At 43.8% G+C, this 24,609-nt stretch overlaps 1 protein-coding gene across 8 annotated transcripts in view; it reads right to left on the bottom strand.

The window, feature by feature from the left end:
- The window catches only part of NOS1 (nitric oxide synthase 1), a 419,319-nt gene that overhangs the window by 30,990 nt on the left and 363,720 nt on the right, over positions 1-24,609 (bottom strand). For all 8 annotated transcript variants that reach the window (XM_069754681.1, XM_069754657.1, XM_069754671.1 and 5 more), the window contains one exon: positions 16,189-16,267. In XM_069754681.1, coding sequence (XP_069610782.1) covers positions 16,189-16,267 — 79 coding nt within the window. The remainder of the gene's footprint in view (positions 1-16,188; positions 16,268-24,609) is intronic.

Below are 24,609 nucleotides of genomic sequence, written 5' to 3'. Positions count from 1 at the left end.
TTACAAACCCTTCTATCAGGTTTCTTCTATGCTGATTACTGACTGTGTCAATTTCATGCTTATGTCTGCTGTGCTTAGGTAACGTGTAATTCCTCTGCAGTGAGAGATGTCATGATATCTCACACTGGAGTAACCTACCTGTTCTAGAATATTCTGATGTGAAATAAAATAAACTGAAGAGTGATTACAAGGTGAACACAACACACATAAGTGGGTTTACTTACACATCACTAGACAAGCAGTGGAGGAGGGGCAATACAGCCAAGCTGACAGTTCCAGGAGAGGAGGATAGCTGATTGAAGGGTTTGCTATGTGACACAGCTAAACTCAACTGTGCTGACCTTACTCCCACAGGAACATTATCTGAAAGGTGTTAGTCATTTGGGTTTTCTAATCATGCAGGAGTTTTGACCAGGAGATCAGAGCTGTATTATTACATCTCATACACTGAGAAATATGCTTTTAGCTACTGCATAGGGTGTTCTTCTTTCCTGATTGTTCAGCATCTTACAATGAGAAGAAGTACATGCCACCAGTGAAAACTCTAATAACACCCACTAAAACTTAATTTGTTAGATGGGAAATACTTTGATTGCTAATACAGTATATCCACAATAGAGAGGTGAAATAAAGAAAAAAAAGTTTTATTCCGCTTTGCAGTCATTATTGCATCAAGTGTGCAGATCAACATGAAAAATGTGATGAAAGGTCCTCTTTATCTGGATGCATTGTCTACTAACATCACTTTCCTAAGACAGGCTGTCTACTGTTATATATATATATATATATATATATATATATATATATATATATATATATATATATACAGTGGGGCAAAAAAGTATTTAGTCAGTCAGCAATAGTGCAAGTTCCACCACTTAAAAAGATGAGAGGCGTCTGTAATTTACATCATAGGTAGACCTCAACTATGGGAGACAAACTGAGAAAAAAAAATCCAGAAAATCACATTGTCTGTTTTTTTAACATTTTATTTGCATATTATGGTGGAAAATAAGTATTTGGTCAGAAACAAAATTTCATCTCAATACTTTGTAATATATCCTTTGTTGGCAATGACAGAGGTCAAACGTTTTCTGTAAGTCTTCACAAGGTTGCCACACACTGTTGTTGGTATGTTGGCCCATTCCTCCATGCAGATCTCCTCTAGAGCAGTGATGTTTTTGGCTTTTCGCTTGGCAACACGGACTTTCAACTCCCTCCAAAGGTTTTCTATAGGGTTGAGATCTGGAGACTGGCTAGGCCACTCCAGGACCTTGAAATGCTTCTTACGAAGCCACTCCTTCGTTGCCCTGGCGGTGTTCTTTGGATCATTGTCATGTTGAAAGACCCAGCCACGTTTCATCTTCAATGCTCTTGCTGATGGAAGGAGGTTTGCACTCAAAATCTCACGATACATGGCCCCATTCATTCTTTCATGTACCCGGATCAGTCGTCCTGGCCCCTTTGCAGAGAAACAGCCCCAAAGCATGATGTTTCCACCACCATGCTTTACAGTAGGTATGATGTTTGATGGATGCAACTCAGTATTCTTTTTCCTCCAAACACGACAAGTTGTGTTTCTACCAAACAGTTCCAGTTTGGTTTCATCAGACCATAGGACATTCTCCCAAAACTCCTCTGGATCATCCAAATGCTCTCTAGCAAACTTCAGACGGGCACGGACATGTACTGGCTTAACCAGTGGGACACGTCTGGCACTGCAGGATCTGAGTCCATGGTGGCGTAGTGTGTTACTTATGGTAGGCCTTGTTACATTGGTCCCAGCTCTCTGCAGTTCATTCACTAGGTCCCCCCGCTTGGTTCTGGGATTTTTGCTCACCGTTCTTGTGATCATTCTGACCCCACGGGGTGGGATTTTGCGTGGAGCCCCAGATCGAGGGAGATTATCAGTGGTCTTGTATGTCTTCCATTTTCTAATTATTGCTCCCACTGTTGATTTCTTCACTCCAAGCTGGTTGGCTATTGCAGATTCAGTCTTCCCAGCCTGGTGCAGGGCTACAATTTTGTTTCTGGTGTCCTTTGACAGCTCTTTGGTCTTCACCATAGTGGAGTTTGGAGTCAGACTGTTTGAGGGTGTGCACAGGTGTCTTTTTATACTGATAACAAGTTTAAACAGGTGCCATTACTACAGGTAATGAGTGGAGGAAAGAGGAGACTCTTAAAGAAGAAGTTACAGGTCTGTGAGAGCCAGAAATCTTGATTGTTTGTTTCTGACCAAATACTTATTTTCCACCATAATATGCAAATAAAATGATAAAAAAACAGACGATGTGATTTTCTGGATTTTTTTTTTCTCAGTTTGTCTCCCATAGTTGAGGTCTACCTGTGATGTAAATTACAGACGCCTCTCATCTTTTTAAGTGGTGGAACTTGCACTATTGCTGACTGACTAAATACTTTTTTGCCCCACTGTATATATATACATACACCCACAGACATATTTCTTTTTCTGTGGAACACATAGTGAATTCATCAGTGCTCTCATAATTTTTCTAGTAAAAGAGGCTTGACTGAAAATATGCCAAAATTAAAAGGTGAAAACACAGTTGTCTGCCATCATGTACAGTTAGGGCCAGAAATATTTGGACAGTGACACAAGTTTTGTTATTTTAGCTGTTTACAAAAACATGTTCAGAAATACAATTATATATATAATATGGGCTGAAAGTGCACACTCCCAGCTGCAATATGATAGTTTCCACATCCAAATCGGAGAAAGGGTTTAGGAATCATAGCTCTGTAATGCATAGCGTCCTCTTTTTCAAGGGACCAAAAGTAATTGGACAATGGACTCTAAGGGCTGCAATTAACTCTGAAGGCGTCTCCCTCGTTAACCTGTAATCAATGAAGTAGTTAAAAGGTCAGGGGTGGATTCCAGGTGTGTGGTTTTGCATTTGGAAGCTGTTGCTGTGAGCAGACAACATGCGGTCAAAGGAACTCTCAATTGAGGTGAAGCAGAACATCCTGAGGCTGAAAAAAAAGAAAAAATCCATCAGAGAGATAGCAGACATGCTTGGAGTAGCAAAATCAACAGTTGGGTACATTCTGAGAAAAAAGGAATTGACTGGTGAGCTTGGGAACTCAAAAAGGCCTGGGCGTCCACGGATGACAACAGTGGTGGATGATCGCCGCATACTTAGTTTGGTGAAGAAGAACCCGTTCACAACATCAACTGAAGTCCAGAACACTCTCAGTGAAGTAGGTGTATCTGTCTCTAAGTCAACAGTAAAGAGAAGACTCCATGACAGTAAATACAAAGGGTTCACATCTAGATGCAAACCATTCATCAATACCAAAAATAGACAGGCCAGAGTTAAATTTGCAGAAAAACACCTCAAGAAGCCAGCTCAGTTCTGGAAAAGTATTCTATGGACAGATGAGACAAAGATCAACCTGTACCAGAATGATGGGAAGAAAAAAGTTTGGAGAAGAAAGGGAACGGCACATGATCCAAGGCACACCACATCCTCTGTAAAACATGGTGGAGGCAATGTGATGGCATGGGCATGCATGGCTTTCAATGGCACTGGGTCACTTGTGTTTATTGATGACATAAGAGCAGACAAGAGTAGCCGGATGAATTCTGAAGTGTACCGGGATATACTTTCAGCCCAGATTCAGCCAAATGCTGCAAAGTTGATTGGACGGCGCTTCATAGTACAGATGGACAATGACCCCAAGCATACAGCCAAAGCTACCCAGGAGTTCATGAGTGCCAAAAAGTGGAACATTCTGCAATGGCCAAGTCAATCTCCAGATCTAAACCCAATTGAGCATGCATTTCACTTGCTCAAATCCAGACTTAAGACGGAAAGACCCACAAACAAGCAAGACCTGAAGGCTGCGGCTGTAAAGGCCTGGCAAAGCATTAAGAAGGAGGAAACCCAGCGTTTGGTGATGTCCATGGGTTCCAGACTTAAGGCAGTGATTGCCTCCAAAGGATTTGCAACAAAATATTGAAAATAAAAATATTTTGTTTGGGTTATGTTTATTTGTCCAATTACTTTTGACCTCCTAAAATGTGGAGTGTTTGTAAAGAAATGTGTACAATTCCTACATTTTCTATCAGATATTTTTGTTCAACCCTTCAAATTAAACGTTACAATCTGCACTTGAATTCTGTTGTAGAGGTTTCATTTCAAATCCAATGTGGTGGCATGCAGAGCCCAACTCGCGAAAATTGTGTCACTGTCCAAATATTTCTGGCCCTAACTGTATATCAAGAGCCTTCAAATTTATCATACAGCATGAGCCAGTGTGGTAAAAGTGATGCTTTTGCCTGGGGTATTTTTAGTTTTAAACAGTTACAGTATATTAAATCTCTCTTATATGTTGACTTAAAGGTTATTGCACAATTGCACAGATTTTTTTTATTGTTAATTTCTTCTTAAAATAAAGCAACTATTTTCTACTGTTTTTTTTCTACTGTTTTGCAGTTGTAGAGTGATTGTAATTTTTTTGTGATTTTAAGTCTTTTATCTAGCTGAGTGATCTACAAAAAAATGTACAAATCCATCAGAGAGCCTGCTCCTTATTTCTCTCTATTGTGTAGTAGAAATAGCAGGAGGAAGGGGAGAGGTTCTATGAAGATCTGCAGTGGACAGGGGAAAAGTATCTAAAGTTTTATGGAGAGCATTGAAAACAGGCTGCAGACAAGAAGGAAAATACATCTTGAGGAAATATATGCAATTCTGGAGCTGTGATAATTCAAAAACAGCAAGTGAAGGCAGCAGCACCCTGCATACACAGACCTCTCATCCAGCATGTACTATATAGAGAGGAACGCTCCCAGAAGAAAACAATGTGACACTTTGATCAAGGTGCAAACTGCATATCAGGGGATCTGAAGTTGAATGAAGGAATGAAAACTGAAGAATAAAATTTACAGCAATGTTGTAATCTGAAGACAACCACTAAGGTTATGTTCAAACGATGCGTTTTTTTATGCGTTTTCACTGTGTTTTTTTAAGTGTAGAAATGCTCCAAAAATGCAATGAATTACTTAAGCAATGTCTTATAGATGCCTCTCCATTACTTAGCTGTGAGCTTAATGTCACCTGACAATACAAAGGTAACATCAACCCCACAAATATGAACCCCACTTGCCACCACTACAGGGCAAGTGGGAAGAGCGAGGCTAAGTGCCAGAATGGGCGCATCTATAAGATGTGCCATTTCTGCGGCAGCTGAGAGCTGATGTTTATATCCCGGGGGTGCCAATATCCATGGCCCCTTCCCAGACTATTAATATCAGCTCATAGCTATGTGTTTAGCTTTTGTTGGTTCGATTTTATAGGAGGATACCATGTAAATATTTTTCTGGGATTCCCCAGTAAACCAGCCAGTAAAAGCTAAGCAAACAGCTGTGAGCTGATATTAATAGCCTGGGAACCTTTGGCTATTGGCTCCTTCCCAGAATAATAACATCTGCCCTCAGCCATCAGCTTTCCCTCTGCTGGTTATTAAAATTATGTGGGAGACCACGTAATTTTTTAAAACATTTTTTTGAAAAATAAACAGATATTGCATTTCACACAGAATTCTGACAGTTGCTTTTTTGTTACAGCATATGTAGGTTAATTATGTTAATGCTCCTACATAGGCTAGTGTGTGTGTGTCATTATTTAATATAAATGATTGTTTCTGGCTGAAGAGGTTGACAAGAAAATTACATCACAATTCTTTTTTTTAATAATATATCTTTGTTTAGCTCTATGGATTTACAAAAACGCATGAAAAACGCAACAAAAACGTGTGGATTTTCCACTACGTTTTTCTGCCAAGAGATGCAGAAACCGTGCAGAAATTTCAACAAGCAAACCCACAACGTGTGCACATAGCCTAACATGTAAAAATGATTATTATGTACAGGTCCTTCTAAAAAAATTAGCATATAGTGTTAAATTTCATTATTTACCATAATGTAATGATTACAATTAAACTTTCATATATTATAGATTCATTATCCACCAACTGAAATTTGTCAGGTCTTTTATTGTTTTAATACTGATGATTTTGGCATACAACTCCTGATAACCCAAAAAACCTGTCTCAATAAATTAGCATATCAAGAAAAGGTTCTCTAAACGACCTATTACCCTAATCTTCTGAATCAACTAATTAACTCTAAACACATGCAAAAGATACCTGAGGCTTTTATAAACTCCCTGCCTGGTTCATTACTCAAAACCCCCATCATGGGTAAGACTAGCGACCTGACAGATGTCAAGAAGGCCATCATTGACACCCTCAAGCAAGAGGGTAAGACCCAGAAAGAAATTTCTCAACAAATAGGCTGTTCCCAGAGTGCTGTATCAAGGCACCTCAATGGTAAGTCTGTTGGAAGGAAACAATGTGGCAGAAAACGCTGTACAACGAGAAGAGGAGACCGGACCCTGAGGAAGATTGTGGAGAAGTGGAAACATCCAGAGCCACCGTGCACAGGCGTGTGCAGGAAATGGGCTACAGGTGCCGCATTCCCCAGGTAAAGCCACTTTTGAACCATAAACAGCGGCAGAGGCGCCTGACCTGGGCTACAGAGAAGCAGCACTGGACTGTTGCTAAGTGGTCCCAAGTACTTTTTTCTGATGAAAGCAAATTTTGCATGTCATTCGGAAATCAAGGTGCCAGAGTCTGGAGGAAGACTGGGGAGAAGGAAATGCCAAAATGCCTGAAGTCCAGTGTCAAGTACCCACAGTCAGTGATGGTGTGGGGTGCCATGTCAGCTGCTGGTGTTGGTCCACTGTGTTTCATCAAGGGCAGGGTCAATGCAGCTAGCTATCAGGAGATTTTGGAGCACTTCATGCTTCCATCGGCTGAAATGCTTTATGGAGATGAAGATTTCATTTTTCAGCACGACCTGGCACCTGCTCACAGTGCCAAAACCACTGGTAAATGGTTTACTGACCATGGTATTACTGTGCTCAATTGGCCTGCCAACTCTCCTGACCTGAACCCCATAGAGAATCTGTGGGATATTGTGAAGAGAAAGTTGAGAGACGCAAGACCCAACACTCTGGATGAGCTTAAGGCCGCTATTGAAGCATCCTGGGCCTCCATAACATCTCAGCAGTGTCACAGGCTGATTGCCTCCATGCCACGCCGCATTGAAGCAGTCATTTCTGCCAAAGGATTCCCGACCAAGTATTGAGTGCATAACTGAACATTATTATTTGATGGTATTTTTGTTTGTTATTAAAAAACACTTTTATTTGATTGGATGGGTGAAATATGCTAATTTATTGAGACAGGTTTTTTGGGTTATCAGGAGTTGTATGCCAAAATCATCAGTATTAAAACAATAAAAGACCTGACAAATTTCAGTTGGTGGATAATGAATCTATAATATATGAAAGTTTAATTGTAATCATTACATTATGGTAAATAATGAAATTTAACACTATATGCTAATTTTTTGAGAAGGACCTGTAATGTCAAATGTGTCCATAGCTTTTAAGGTACATTAGTACAGTGGGGAAAAAAGTATTTAGTCAGCCACCAATTGTGCAAGTTCTCCCACTTAAAAAGATGGGAGAGGCCTGTAATTGAAATCATAGGTAGACCACAACTATGAGAAACAAAATGAGAAAACAAATCCAGAAAATCATCTTTTCTTTATTTCCAAGATTTCTTTTGCAAATTGTGGTGGAAAATAAGTATTTGGTCACTAACAAAAGTTCATCTCAATACTTTGTTATATATCCTTTGTTGGCAATGGCAGTGGTCAAATGTTTTCTGCAAGTTTTCACAAGGTTGGCACACACTATTGGTGGTATGTTGTCCCATTCCTCCACGCAGATCTCCTCTAGAGTATTGATGTTTTGGGCTTGTCGCTGGGCAACACAGACTTTCAACTCCCTACAAAGGTTTTCTATGGGGTTAAAATCTGGAGATTGGCTAGGCCACTCCAGGCCCTTCATATGCTTCTTACAAAGCCACTCCTTCGTTGCCCTGGAGGTGTGCTTGGGATAATTATCATGCTGAAAGACCCATCCACGTTTCATCTTCAATGCCCTTGCTGATGGAAGGAGGTTTGCACTCAAAATCTCATGATACATGGCCCCATTCATTCATTCATGGACACAGGTCAATCGTCCTGATCCCTTTGCACAGAAACAGTCCCAAAGCATGATGTTGCCACCCCCATTCTTCACTGTATGGTGTTCTTTGGATGCAACTCAGCATTCTGTCTCCTCCAAACACGAGCAGTTTTGTTTCTACCAAACAGTTCTACTTTGGTTTCATCAGACCATATGACATTCTCCCAATACTCATCTGGATAATCCAAATGTTCTCTAGCAAACTTCAGATGGACCCGGACATGTACTGCCTTAAGCAGGGGGACACGTCTGGCACTGTAGGATCTGAGTCCCTGGCGGCATAGTGTGTTACTGATGGTAGCTTTGTTACGATGGTCCCAGCTCTATGCAGGTCATTCACTAGGTCCTCCCGTGTGGTTCTGGGATTTTTGCCCACCATTCTTGTGATCATTTTGACCCCACGGGATGAGATCCTGCGTGGAGCCCCAGTTTGAGGGAGATTATCAGTGATCTTATATGTCTTTCATTTTCTTATTATTGCTCCCACAGTTGATTTCATCACACCAAGATGCTTGCCTATTGCAGATTCAGTCTTCCCAGCCTGGTGCAGGGCTACAATTTTGTTTCTGGTGTCCTTCGACAGCTCTTTGGTCATCACTATAGTGGAGTTTGGAATGTGATTGTTTGAGGTTGTGGACAGGTGTCTTTTTTTACTGATAAGAAGTTCAAACAGGTGCCCTTACTACAGGTAATGAGTGGAGGACAGAGGAGCCTCTTAAAGAAGAAGTTACAGGTCTGTGAGAGCCAGAAATCTTGCATGTTTTTAGGTGACCAAAAACTTGTTTTTCCACCATATTTTGCAAAATAAATCTTGACAAATCAGACAAGGTGATTTCTGGATTTGTTTTCTAATTTTGGCTCTCATAGTTGTGGTTTACCTATAATGTCAATTACAGGCCTCTCTCATTTTTTAAGTGGGAGAACTTGCCCAGTTGGTGGCTGACTAAATATTTTTTTCCCCAATGTATGTGGAGCGCCCCGTCAGGGCAGTGGCGTACTTGGTATCGGGTCCTGCGGTTTACAGGGGGATGTCACGGTGGCTGACCCGGTCCGTGGCCCTGGGATGTCCGTATGAAAGGGAAAGGTCTTTAAAGGGGAAAAGTCTATGTTCATGACGCCACCTGTGGTATTCGGTCAGGGTGACCGACGCTGCTTTAAGGGGTCCACTGGGGTGATGCTATGGCAGCTAGATGGTATACCTTCCCACAGGTGAAGTATATCCCCAGGGCTTCCCAGTATGTAGATGGTGAATGGTGAATGGCGCAGTGAAGAACGAGGACACAAGGTTGCAATCTCTTTACCTTTACTGAAGACGTCAGCATCCACAGTCCAGGGCACCAGACCACATGGCAGGCAGAGTCCGGCTGGTTCAGAGGCAAGTCCAGAGTCCTCTTTGTCCAGGTGGAAATCATTAGCCTTCCCTTGCGCTGTAGTGGTGTAGTCCTTTTCAGAATAAGCTTCAAATAAGGTCCTCACAGATGTAGTGTCTATCTCTCTGTCCCCCATATAGGATAGGACAAAACCCATATGACTGGTGACTTGAGCCTGTTTATAGGGTCTCTTAGATAACCCGGCTCTGTAGGGTGTCACCTGTTATGACCTGGTGGTAAGGACAATAATGGACCTGGTCTTTAAGAGCACACGGAATGACCTGATAGTTACTAATAATATAGGACGAGCTCTGAGACGTGGGAACTCTGCTGACCGCAATCCCTAATCCTATCACACACACTAGAAATAGCCGTGGATTGCTCCTAACGCTCCCTATGCAACTCGACACAGCCTAAGAAACTAGCTAGCCCTAGAGATAGAAAAATAAAGCCTACCTTGCCTCAGAGAAATTCTCCAAAGGAAAAGGCAGCCCCTCACATATAATGACTGTGAGTAAAGATGAAAATAACAAACACAGAGATGAAATAGATTTAGCAAAGTGAGGCCCGACTTACTGAACAGACAGAGGATAGGAAAGGTAACTTTGCGGTCAGCACAAAAAACTACAAAAAGACCACGCAGAGGGCGCAAAATGACCCTCCGCACCGACTCACGGTGCGGAGGCGCTCCCTCTGCGTCCCAGAGCTTCCAGCAAGCAAGACAAAAATCAAAATAGCAAGCTGGACAGAAAAATAGCAAACCAGAGAAAAACAAGCAGGAACTTAGCTTCTGCTGGGAAGACAGGTCACAAGAACGATCCAGGAGAGAACTAGACCAATACTGGAACATTGACAGGTGGCATGGAGCAATGATCTAAGTGGAGTTAAATAGAGCAGCCAGCTAACGAATTAACCTCGTCACCTGTGGAAGGAAACTCAGAAGCCGCAGCTCCACTCACAACCACTAGAGGAAGCCCATGGACAGAACCCGCCGAAGTACCATTCATGACCACAGGAGGGAGCTTGACAACAGAATTCACAACAGTACCCCCCTCTTGAGGAGGGGTCACCGAACCCTCACCAGAGCCCCCAGGCCGACCAGGACGAGCCAAATGAAAGGCACGAACCAGATCGGCAGCATGAACATCGGAGGCAAAGACCCAGGAATTATCTTACTGACCATAACCCTTCCACTTGACCAGGTACTGGAGTTTCCGTCTCAAAATACGAGAATCCAAAATCTTCTCCACCACATACTCCAACTCCCCCTCAACCAACACCGGGGCAGGAGGATCAACGGATGGAACCACAGGCGCCACATATCTCCGCAACAATGACCTATGGAATACATTATGGATGGCAAAAGAAGCTGGAAGGCTCAAACGAAACGACACAGGATTGAGAACCTCAGAAATCTTATACGGACCAATGAAACGAGGCTTAAACTTAGGAGAGGAAACCTTCATAGGAACATAACGAGATGACAACCAAACCAAATCCCCAACACGAAGTCGGGGACCCACACAGCGCCGGCGGTTAGCGAAACGTTGAGCCTTCTCCTGGGACAATGTCAAATTGTCCACCACATGAGTCCAAATCTGCTGCAACCTATCCACCATAGTATCTACACCAGGACAGTCCGAAGACTCAACCTGCCCTGAAGAGAAACGAGGATGGAAACCAGAATTGCAGAAAAACGGCGAAACCAAAGTAGCCGAGCTGGCCCGATTATTAAGGGCGAACTCAGCCAAAGGCAAAAAGGACACCCAATCATCCTGATCAGCAGAAACAAAGCATCTCAGATATGTTTCCAAAGTCTGATTAGTTCGTTCGGTTTAGCCATTTGTCTGAGGATGGAAAGCCGAGGAAAAAGACAAATCAATGCCCATCCTAGCACAAAAGGCTCGCCAAAACCTCGGAACAAACTGGGAACCTCTGTCCGAAACGATGTTCTCCGGAATGCCATGTAAACGAACCACATGCTGGAAAAACAATGGCACCAAATCAGAGGAGGAAGGCAATTTAGACAAGCGTACCAAATGGACCATCTTAGAGAAGCGATCACAAACCACCCAAATGACCGACATCTTTTGTGAGACAGGGAGATCCGAAATAAAATCCATAGAGATATGCGTCCATGGCCTCTTCGGGACCGGCAAGGGCAAAAGCAACCCACTGGCACGAGAACAGCAGGGCTTAGCCCGAGCACAAGTCCCACAGGACTGCACAAAAGAACGCACATCCCGCGACAAAGACGGCCACCAAAAGGATCTAGCCACCAAATCTCTGGTACCAAAGATTCCAAGATGACCAGCCAACACCGAACAATGAACCTCAGAGATAACTCTACTAGTCCACTTATCAGGGACAAACAGTTTCTCCGCTGGGCAACGGTTAGGTCTATCAGCCTGAAATTTTTGCAGCACCCGCCGCAAATCAGGGGAGATGGCAGACAAAATTACCCCCTCTTTGAGAATACCCGCCGGCTCAGGAACACCCGGAGAGTCGGGCACAAAACTCCTTGACAGGGCATCAGCCTTCACATTCTTAGAGCCTGGAAGGTACGAAACCACAAAATCAAAACGGGAGAAAAATAGCGACCAACGAGCCTGTCTAGGATTCAACCGTTTGGCAGACTCGAGATAAGTCAAATTCTTGTGATCCGTCAAGACCACCACGTGATGCTTGGCTCCTTCAATCCAATGACGCCACTCCTCGAATGCCTACTTCATGGCCAACAACTCTTGATTGCCAACATCATAATTGCGCTCAGCAGGCGAAAACTTTCTAGAAAAGAAGGCACATGGTTTCATCACCGAGCCATCAGAACTTCTTTGCGACAAAACAGCCCCTGCTCCAATCTCAGAAGCATCAACCTCGACCTGAAACGGAAGCGAAACATCTGGCTGGCACAACACAGGGGCAGAAGAAAAACGACGCTTCAACTCCTGAAAAGCTTCCACAGCCGCAGAAGACCAATTGACCACATCAGCACCCTTCTTGGTCAAATCAGTCAACGGTTTAGCAACACTAGAAAAATTACTGATGAAGCGACGATAAAAATTAGCAAAGCCCAGGAATTTTTGCAGACTCTTCACAGATGTCGGCTGAGTCCAATCATAAATGGCCTGGACTTTAACAGGGTCCATCTCGATAGTAGAAGGGGAAAAAATGAAACCCAAAAATGAAACCTTCTGAACTCCAAAGAAACACTTTGACCCCTTCACAAACAAAGAATTTGCACGAAGGACCTGGAACACCATTCTGACCTGCTTCACGTGAGACTCCCAATCATCCGAGAAGACCAAAATATCATCCAAATATAGAATCAGGAATTTATCCAGGTACTCTCGGAAGATGTCATGCATAAAGGACTGAAATACTGATGGAGCATTGGAAAGCCCGAATGGCATAACCAGGTACTCAAAATGGCCCTCGGGCGTATTAAATGCTGTTTTCCATTCATCGCCCTGTTTAATATGCACAAGATTATACGCACCACGAAGATCTATCTTGGTGAACCAACTAGCCCCCTTAATCCGAGCAAATAAATCCGACAGTAGCGGCAAAGGGTACTGAAATTTGACTGTGATCTTATTAAGAAGGCGGTAATCAATACAAGGTCTCAAAGAACCATCCTTCTTGGCCACAAAAAAGAACCCTGCTCCCAATGGTGACGACGACGGGCGAATATAACCCTTCTCCAAGGATTCCTTTACATAACTCCGCATAGCGGCGTGCTCTGGCACAGATAAATTGAACAGTCGGCCCTTAGGAAACTTACTACCAGGAATCAAATTGATAGCACAATCGCAATCCCTATGAGGAGGTAGGGCACTGGATTTGGGCTCATCAAATACATCCCGGTAATCCGACAAAAACTCCGGGACTTCAGAAGGGGTGGATGACGAAATAGACAAAAATGGAACATCACCATGTACCCCCTGACAACCCCAGCTGGACACAGACATAGATTTCCATTAGCCATGGCAACCCCAAAACGACCACATCATGCAGATTATGCAACACCAAAAAGCGAATATCCTCCTGATGTGCAGGAGCCATGCACATGGTCAATTGGGTCCAGTACTGAGGCTTATTCTTGGCCAAAGGCGTAGCATCAATTCCTCTCAATTGAATAGGATACTGCAAGGGCTCCAAGAAAAAACCACAGCGCCTAGCAAACTTCAAGTCCATCAAATTCAGGGCAGCGCCTGAATCCACAAATGCCATAACAGAATAGGATGACAAAGAGCAAATCAGAGTAACGGACAAAAGAAATTTTGACTGTACCGTACCAATGGTAGCAGACCTAGCGAAACGCTTAGTGCGCTTAGGACAATCGGAGATAGCATGAGTGGAATCACCACAGTAAAAACACAGCCCATTCCGACGTCTGTGTTCTTGCCGTTCAGCTCTGGTCAAAGTCCTATCACATTGCATAGGCTCAGGTCTATGCTCAGATAATACCGCCAAATGGTGCACAGCCTTACGCTCACGCAAGCGTCGATCGATCTGAATGGCCAAAGACATAGACTCATTCAGACCAGCAGGCATGGGAAATCCCACCATGACATCCTTAAGGGCTTCAGAGAGACCCTTTCTGAAAATTGCTGCCAGGGCACATTCATTCCACTGAGTGAGTACAGACCACTTCCTAAACTTCTGACAATATATTTCTACCTCATCCTGACCCTGACACAGAGCCAGCAAGATTTTCTCTGCCTGATCCACTGAATTAGGTTCATCATAAAGCAATCCGAGCGCCAGAAAAAACGCATCAACATCACGCAATGCCGGATCTCCTGGCATAAGGGAAAATGCCCAGTCTTGAGGGTCGCCACGTAACAAAGAAATAATGATTTTCACTTGTTGAACAGGGTCACCTGAGGAGCGAGGTTTCAAAGCAAGAAACAATTTACAATTATTTTTGAAATTCAGAAACTTAGATCTATCCCCAAAAAACAAATCAGGAATTGGAATCCTAGGCTCTAACATCGGATTCTGAACCACAAAATCTTGAATGTTTTGTACCCTTGCAGAGAGATTATCCATACAAGAGGACAGACCTTGAATGTCAATATCTACACCTGTATCCTGAACCACCCAGAGGTAAAGGGGAAAAGAGAGACAAAACACACTGCAAAGAAAAAAAAATGGTCTCAGAACTTCTCTTATCCCTCTATTGAGATGCATTAATACTTTGGGCCACCTGTACTGTTATGACCTGGTGGTAAGGACAATAATGGACCTGGTGGTTAAGAGCACACGGAATGACCTGATAGTTACTAATAATATAGGACGTGGGAACTCTGCTGACTGCAATCCCTAATCCTATCACACACACTAGAAATAGCCGTGGATTGCTCCTAACGCTCCCTATGCAACTCGACACAGCCTAAGAAACTAGCTAGCCCTAGAGATAGAAAAATAAAGCCTACCTTGCCTCAGAGAAATTCCCCAAAGGAAAAGGCAGCCTCCCACATATAATGACTGTGAGTAAAGATGAAAATTACAAACACAGAGATGAAATAGATTTAGCAAAGTGAGGCCCGACTTACAGAACAGACAGAGGATAGGAAAGGTAACTTTGCGGTCAGCACAAAAAACTACAAAAAGACCACGCAGAGGGCGCAAAAAGACCCTCCGCACCGACTCACGGTGCGGAGGCGCTCCCTCTGCGTCCCAGAGCTTCCAGCAAGCAAGACAAAAATCAAAATAGCAAGCTGGACAGAAAAATAGCAAACCAGAGAAAAACAAGCAGGAACTTAGCTTCTGCTGGGAAGACAGGTCACAAGAACGATCCAGGAGAGAACTAGACCAATACTGGAACATTGACAGGTGGCATGGAGCAATGATCTAAGTGGAGTAAAATAGAGCAGCCAGCTAACGAATTAACCTCGTCACCTGTGGAAGGAAACTCAGAAGCCGCAGCTCCACTCACAACCACCAGAGGAAGCCCATGGACAGAACCCGCCGAAGTACCATTCATGACCACAGGAGGGAGCTTGACAACAGAATTCACAACAGTCACCATGCCTCCTGGGTGTAGGTGCAGACAGGTAACATGCAATTAGCTGTCCTGCTGGTCTCTGAAGTAAGGTGTAGAAGTCCTTACTACCTTGGTGTTCCGGCTACCGGTGTTCTGCGCCTCAGAAGGAGGCAGCCTGTTCGGGGTTGGTCCCCTTCTGGTATCCTCTCCTTTGCTTTGCCTTCCTTCACGCTCGCTGCAATACAGTTCTGTCTTCAAAATGTCTCTTTCTGGGAGCTGCAGCTCTGAGGGCATGCACAGCTCAGTGGACCCTCTGTCCTCCTCAGACTGATGTCTGGAACTTTCTAACTTTCCCTACAGACTACCAGTTATATATATATATATGGGGAGTCACCTAGTAAATAGGATCAAAAGCTCCCCCCTGGTGGCCTGGAGTATGAATGTGTTGCATGTTTGTAATACCTGGATGCAGTTATCCTTCCTTGCCTTTGAACGTAGCATCACTCTCCCCGGGAGGAAAGCGACACTACTGCGATGACCAGGACCCTGGGGCGCTGCATATGTATTAGTCAAAGGATGATTATTACAATGGACCGTAGTAAATGTATTGCACAGCTTGGATATTACAACTTATTTCTACAAATCTTTTTATTGATTTCTAACATGAAATGAGGTTGTGTTAATGAGTCATTGAAATTTTTCGTACCTGGACTTTGCACTTTGTAGATTCTGTCGACTTAACAGCCTTGCACCATACACCTTCTTTCTGTGAATACTGTAGAGGGCTGCAAAGATAGAAATGTTGGATAAAAAGATAAAGGAATGTAAATTTCAATATTAATCATCTCAGTCCACTATATAGTGGAATGTAAAAGTTTGGTCACCTCTGGTCAAATTTACTTCTTAACTCTCATTACTCCTTAACTCTCCTTTACTCTCATTAAATTAGAATATCATCAAAAAGTTAATTTATTTCAGTTCTTCAATACAAAAAGTGAAACTCATATTATATAGAATATATGGATATATCACCTGCGCTATGGAGTGGTACTAATGGTGAGTGCACTATGACAACGTGCACTACGACAACGCTTACACCAAAGAATAATTATAAGGATAAGGACGGGCCCCACAGGGAACTCCAGCCCTGAGGAAAGAGTGTATCCTTTGAAACGCGTTGGCTTGGTCGCCCTGACACGCGCCCGCCCACCTTGTGACGTCACAACTATTGCCACGCCCCCCCCACACTCTGCCACTGCTCCGGCGTTGCTTCCGGCCGGGGCATGCTAGGAGTTGGCGGTTCCTGTCCATTCTAGACGTTCAGTGAGCAGAGATCTTCTGGGGAAAGCCAGTCTGGGCACCACCCTGCAGCCCTACGGTGCAGCCCTGCACACTAACCCACAAGAAGGAATGACATTCCCTGATCCTCGCAGCTACTCTCATCGCTGCAACCAGTAAGTGCATGTTTTTATGCTAATTAGCACCCCTGCACTGTCAGACATTAACGGACAAAAAATTACCCCGCTAGAATCACTAGTGTTTTAGTATACACATAGATCTGAGGTACAGCCAACCTTATACTCTAAGCTGAGCATTCCTTGTCTTTTTCTTTGGTGTAAGCGTTGTCGTAGTGCACGCACCATTAGTACCACTCCATAGCGCAGGTGATATATCCATATATTTTATATTGTTTTATCTTAGACAGGGTATAGCACAGACCCTGTCATCTCACCTGCAGCTCAATTCCCACCCCCCCGATTCAGTCCCCTCTCTTCCCTCTCGTTCTGTCAGTGCAGCGCCAGTGTACATTACTTTTATATCAAATTATCTGGAGTCATTACAAACAGAGTGATATTTCAAGTGTTTATTTCTGTTAATGTGGATGATTATAGTTTACAGCCAATGAAATCCCAAAAGTCATTTTCTCAGTAAATTAGAATACTTTATAACAACAGCTTGAAAGATGATTTTTAAATCCAAAATGTTGGCCTACTAAAATGTATGTTCAGTAAATATACTCAATACTTGGTTGGGGCTCCTTTTGCATCAATTACCTCATCAATGCTGCAAGGCATGGAGGCGAACAGCCTGTGGCACTGCTGAGGTGTCATGGAACCCCAGGTTGCTTTCATAGCAGCCTTCAGTTTGTCTGCATTGTTGAATCATCCTCTTGACAATACCCCATAGATTCTCTATGGGGTTAAGGTCAGATGAGTTTCCTGGCCAATCAAGCACAGTGATAATGTTGTTTTTAAACCTGGTATTAGTTCTTTTGTCAGTGTGGACAGGTGCCAAGTTCTGCTGGAGAATTAAATTTCCATCTCCAAAAAGCTTGAAGTGATCTAAAATTTCCTGGTACATGGCTGCACTGACTTTGGTCTTGATAAAACACAGTGGACCTATACCAACAGATGACATGGCTCCCCAAACCATCAATGATTGTGGAAACTTCACACTATACCTCAAGCAGCTTAGATTGTGTGCTTCTCCACTCTTCCTCCAGACTCTGGGACCTTGATTTCCAACTGAAATGCAAAATTTACTTTCATCTGAAAAGGACTCCTTGGACCACTGAGCAACAGTCCAGTTCTTTTTCTCCTTGGCCCAGGTAAGACGCTTCTGGCATTGTCTATTGGTCATGAGTGTCTTGACACAAGGAATGCAACACTTGTAGCCCATGTCTTCGATACGTCTGTGTGTGGAGGCTTTTGAAGCAATGACTCCAGCAGCAGTCCACTCCTGGTGAATCTCCATGAAATTTTTAAATGACCTTTTCTTAACAATCCTTTCAAGGCTGCGGTTATCCCCGTAGCTTGTGTACCATTTCCACCACACTTTCTCCTTCTACTCAACTGTCCATTAATATGCTTGGATACAACACTCTGTGAAGAGCCAGCTTATTTAGCAATGACCTTTTTTGGCTTACCCTCCTTGTGGAGTGTATCAATGACTGCCTTCTGGACATCTGTCAAGTCAGCAGTCTTCCCCATGATTGTGGAGCCTACTGAAACAGACTAAGGGACCTTTTTAAATGCTGCATGTGCATAAAAGCTTTGTGAGTTTCAGGGATCCAGACAGACTCTTGCATCTTTCATCCAGCCACTGACATTCCTGGATTGTGAGTCATGGGGAAAGCAAAAGAATTGTCAACGGATCTACGGGAAAAGGTAGTTAAACTGTATAAAACAGGAAAGGGATACAAAAAGATATCCAAGGAACTGATAATGCCAGTCAGCAGCGTTTAAACTAGGATTAACAAATGGAAAATCAAGGGCTCTGTAGAAATCAAACCACGGTCAGGTAGACCAGCCAAAATGTCATCCACAACTACCAGTAAAATTGTTTGGGATGCAAAGAAAAACCCACAAATAACATCACCTGAAATACAGGACTATCTGACAGCCAGTGGTGTGCCTGTTTCAAGAAGCAGAATAATGAGACACTTGAAGAAAATGGGCTGCATGGCCGAGTCACCAGAAAAAAGCCATTACTGCGCAAATGCCATAAAGTATCTCACCTACAATATGCAAAACAGCACAGAGACAAGCCTCAAAACTTCTGGAACAAGGTAATTTGGAGTGATGAGTCCAAAATTTAACTTTTTGGCCACAACCATAAATGTTCCATTTGGAGAGAGGTCAACAAGGCCAATGATGAAAGGAACACCATTCCTACTGTAAAGCACGGAGGTGGATCGCTGATGTTTCGGGGATGTGTGAGCTACAAAGGCACAGGAAACTTGGTCAAAGTTGAATGAAAGATGAATGCAGCACGTTATCAGCAAATAATGGAGGTAAATTTGCACTCATTTGCAGCAGGAACCTGCGCATAGGACATACTTGTACGTTCAAACATGACAACGATCCTAAATACAAGGCCAAGACGACATGTCATTGGCTACAGCAGAACAAAGTGGAGGTTCTGGAGTGGCCATCTCAGTCTCCTGACCTCAATATCATTGAGCCACTTTGGGGAGATCTCAAGCGCACAGTTCATGCTAGAAAGCCCAGGAATTTACAGGAACTGGAGGCTTTTTGCCCAGAATAGTGGGCAGCTTTTCCATCTGAGAAAATAAAGAACCTGATCCACAACTACCACAAAAGACTTCAAGCTGTCATTAATAGAGATGAGCGGTGATTGAGTCGAACTGTGCGCCAATTTCAAATTTGAGCTGTTTTGGGCGGTGTTCAAGTCGTTCGACAAACTCGAACAATTTGCTTAAAATTCGGCTGTTCGAGTTTCTGTTCGATAACTGTTTGTTCACCAAAAGCCTAACTTGATTTGCACATTAAAACTGTTTATCATTGTTAATTGACTGTTTCAGTGTAAAGTGGGCGGGGGATAGATCTGTGCTGAAAAAACGCCGATCTCCATTTTTTTTTCTTTCCCGCATTTACAGTGGGGCGGTGCAGTCTCTCAGCCTATCAGCAGTACACACACACAGCAATGTGCATGTGGTGCACACAAGCAAGGGCATGTGTCATCGGCTGTGTATGTCACATGTCCTTGCCCTATAAGAACCAGCTATTTGCCCCGTCGCCACCATTTCCTCACTGCTGCAGCTTAGTGTTAGACGGCACCGCTGCTGCTGTGGGCGCTATACAGTCTAAGAGTGTTTTTTTGGAGCGAATTTTCAGAGAGATAGGTTTAGGGAGTCGGGAGGAGTCGGGACCAGTTGTAATATCAGCCCTTTTCAGGGTAGGTTACAGCAGTTCATAGCACTGTTTGCCAGGCAGGTCTGTGCCACTGCTGTGCAAGTGTTTGTCACAGCATTTTGTGTAATCTAGCTCCGCCAATCCTTTTGGGCTAGTAGTATTGTCTGATAGTCTTCTGAGTAGCCCGCCTGTGAAGCTAGCTACACCGCCTGTGTATCTCAATTTTTACTGCATCTAACCCAGTTAATAGTTTTGGGCCTAGGAGCAGTGTCTTCACGTCAGCAGAGTAGCCCGCATGTGAAACTAACTACATCGCCTGTGTATCTCTATTTTCACTGCATCTAATCCAGTTAATAGTTTAGGGCCTAGGAGCAGTGTCTGCACGTCAGCAGAGTAGCCCGCCTGTGACACTAACTAAACCACCTGTGTATCTCAATTTTAACTGCATCTAATCCAGTTAATAGTTTAGGGCCTAGGAGCAGTGTCTGCACGTCAGCAGAATAGACTGCCTGTGAAACAAACTATACCGCCTGTGTATCTCTATTTTAACTGCATCTAATCCAGTTAATAGTTTAGTGCCTAGGAGCAGTGTCTGCACGTCAGCAGAGTAGCCCACCTGTGAAACTATCTACACCGCCTATGTATCTCTATTTTCACTGCATCTAATCCAGTTAATAGTTTAGGGCCTAGGAGCAGTGTCTGCACGTCAGCAGAGTAGCCCGCCTGTGAAACTAACAACACAACCTGTGTATCTCAATTTTCACTGCATCTAACCAGTTATTAGTTTTGGGCCTAGGATCAGTGTCTGCACGTCAGCAGAGTAGCCCGCCTGTGAAACTAACTACACCTCCTGTGTATCTCTATTTTTACTACATCTAATCCAGTTAATAGTTTTGGGCCTAGGAGCAGTGTCTGCACGTCAGCAGAGAAGCCCGCCTGTGAAACTAACTACACCGCCTGTGTATCTCAATTTTCACTGCATCTAATCCAGTTAATAGTTTAGGGCCAGGAGCAGTGTCTGCACGTCAGCAGAGTAGCCCGCCTGTGAAACAAACTATACCGCCTGTGTATCTCAATTTCCACTGCATCTAATCCATTTATTCGTTTTGGGCCTAAAAGCAGTGTCTGCACGTCAGCAGAGTAGCCCACCTGAGTAGCTCATTTTGGGCTTCTAATCTTGAAAAATGGCCTGAGCTCACCACTCATGCATTGGAGATCTTGTCGTGTCCTGCAGCCAGCATTCTCTCTGAACGTGTGTTCAGCGCTGCTGGTGGTGTGCTAACAAATAAGCGCACACGGCTGCCCAGTGACAATGTAGACAGACTAACATTCATCAAGATGAACATATCCTGGATCCGCAAGGACTTTTCTACCCATGTCATCTTGGGGAGACTAAAAGCTTGATGATTTTTGAAAATCACCTCACCAACCATTTTAAAAAACTCTGGCAAAATTGATGCCACTTAAGTGGTGTCTGTGGCCGAATTTTTCGAAAAAATGGAGACTCGTTATTTAGCCCCCTTGCTGAGTTTTACATGACGTAGCCATCATCAATTTCAGGTGGGTGGGGTCGTCTGCAGAGTTGTTTACTCATAGTATGGCCTGGGATTCAGAGGTCTGCTCCAAAGCTTCAGTGTCATCTTGTCAGCAGAATAGCCCAGCCACCCACCACCTGTTTACCTAAGTACTATTTTTAACGGCATCTAGCCCAGGAAATCCTTTTGGGCCTAGTAGAATTTGGTGCTACTCAGCAGCGTACCCACCCATGAAGCAAGCTACACCGCCTGTTTACCTAACTACTATTTTTTAACGGCATCCAGCCCAGGAAATCCTTTTGGGCCTAGTAGAATTTAGTGCTACTCAGCAGCGTATCCCACCCATGAAGCAAGCTACACCGCCTGTTTACCTGAAAACTATTTTGTAATGACATCTAGCCCAGGAAATCCTTTTGGGCCTAGTAGAATTTAGTGCTACTCAGCAGCGTACCCCACCCATGAAGCAAGCTACACCGCCTGTTTACCTAAGTACTATGTCTTAACGGCATCTAGCCCAGGAAATCCTTTTGGGCCTAGTAGAATTTGGTGCTACTCAGCAGCGTACTTCACCCATGAAGCAAGCTACACCACCTCTTTACCTATCTACTATTTTGTAACGGCATCTAGCCCAGGAAATCCTTTTGGGCCTAGTAGAATTTGGTGCTACTTAGCAGCGTACCCCACCCATGAAGAAGGCTACACCGCCTGTTTGCCAAACAAAAGAAAAAAAGTCCGCACTAACAGCTGGTTAATATCAGAGGCAGGGGATGAAAGCAAGCTTGTTCTGCGTAAATCATGCCAGTTTTAAGGAATCGGGTGCTCCGTGAAAAACAGCCAAAGTTCAATACAATATGCAAGAAGCAAAAGAGAGCACTCACCATCCGGAGAAAACTTCAGTCTTTATTGTGGCAATAAAACATAGCAAGGTCTTACAGGAGAACGAAAGGTGTCAGGAGACCGCCTGTTTACTTAACTACTATTTTGTTACGGAATCTAGTCCAGGAAATCCTTTTGGGCCTAGTAGAATTTGGTGCTACTCAGCAGCGTACCCCACCCATGAAGCAAGCTACACCGCCTGTTTACCTACCTACTATTTTGTAACAGTATCTAGCCCAGGAAATCCTTTTGGGCCTAGTAGAATTTGGTGCTACTCAGGAGCGTACCCCACCCATGTAGCAAGCTACACCGCCTGTTTACCTAACTACTATTTTGTAATGGCATCTAGCCCAGGAAATCCTTTTGGGCCTAGTAGAATTTAGTGCTACTCAGCAGCATACCCCACCCATGAACCAAGCTACACCGCCTGTTGATCTAATTACTAATTTTTAACTGCATCTAGCCCAGGAAATTGTTTTGTACCTAATAGCATTTTGTGCTACTCAGCAGAGTACCCCACCCATGAAGCAACCAACACCACCTGTTGATCTAATTACTAATTTTTAACTGCATCAAGCCCAGGAAATCGTTTTGTACCTAATAGCATTTTGTGCTACTCAGCAGAGTACCCCACCCATGAAGCAAGCTACACCGCCTGTTTACCTAAGTACTACTTTTTAACGGCATCTAGCCCAGGAAACTCTTTTGGGCCTAGTGGAATTTAGTGCTACTCATCAGCGTACCCCACCCATGAAGCAAGCTACACTGCCTGTTTACCTAAATACTATTTTGGACCGGCATCTAGCCCAGGAAATCCTTTTGGGCCTAGTAGCAATTTCTGCTACTCAGCAGAGTACCCCACCCATGAAGCAAGCTACACCGCCTTCTTTCTTTCTCAATCTAACCCTTTGGCTCTGGGGTGTCCACTCTCCCTCCAGCTCTCTCCTTCTCACAGGTGGACTACTGCGTGTTTTCACACTGTGGCGAATCTTTTGGGCCCAGGCATAAGAAGTCGTCGAGGTAATGGATAATATGTGCCGCCTTACAAACGTCCATGATGACACATTCGAGGAAGCAACTAAGTGCCTCAAATAGTGAACAGGATATGGAGCACCCCATGGGCAAACAGCGATCTATTTAGTATGCTCCTTCACAGAAGCAGCCCAATGGGAGGACACTATTCGGAGGCACAGGTAGTAACCGGAACGCCCCCTCAATGTCTGTTTTGGCTATTAGGGTGCCCCTTACCAACTTCTTGACCTGCCTGATTGCCTCGTCAAAGGAGGTACAGTACATAGTACTGTACTTGGTTCCGCGTCGATGTTGTCATTTACTGACCTGCCCCTTGGATATGACAAATGGTGGATTAGTCTGAATGTATTGGGTTCATTTTTTGGCACAACTCCCAACGGGGGTACCACTACATCTTCTAAGGAAAGTGTTCTGAATGGGCCCGCCTCCATTCTACCTAAAGATATTTATTTTTTTATTTTTTTTGTCAAGGCGTCTGGGTGTTGGTAGAGTGATTTTAGACTTTTACTCCAGCCTTTCTTGATTTTAGAAGGGCATGACAGGCCTATATCTATGTCTCCTCCTCCTTTTACTCCTCCACCTCTTTTCTTTTCGCATGACTATATGTAGTTGTGACTTTTCCATGTGTTTGCTGTGTCTTCTGAGCAGTTTGTCAGCTTTTGGACACCTTTAAGGTATTTTCTATGTATTTTCCATGTGTTTGTAGGTGTTTGTGTTTGCCTGCCATTGGTTTCAATGGGGTTTGATGGTGTTCATCGAACATTCGACGAACATTCGTCGAACACGTTCCTGTTCGACGAACCGAACCGAACCCGAACACTAGGGAGGTGGCTCAACACTTGTCATTAATGTTAGAGGGGGCAATGCACGGTATTAAGAAATGGGGTATGTAAACTTTTGATGAGGGTCATTTGGATGTTTTGGGTTGTCATTATGATTTAAACAGAGAAAACACAGTAGTTTGACTATAAATGGCTTCACCCAACCACTAATCATGAGTGGGGAAAAAGTTTTGGTGTTATTCATATT

The sequence above is a fragment of the Ranitomeya imitator genome, chromosome 1 (genome assembly GCF_032444005.1).
Source record: "Ranitomeya imitator isolate aRanImi1 chromosome 1, aRanImi1.pri, whole genome shotgun sequence".
NCBI lineage: Eukaryota > Metazoa > Chordata > Amphibia > Anura > Dendrobatidae > Ranitomeya > Ranitomeya imitator.
The sequence above is the reverse complement of the archived record's forward strand: the minus strand, read 5'-3'. Positions and strand labels throughout refer to the sequence as shown.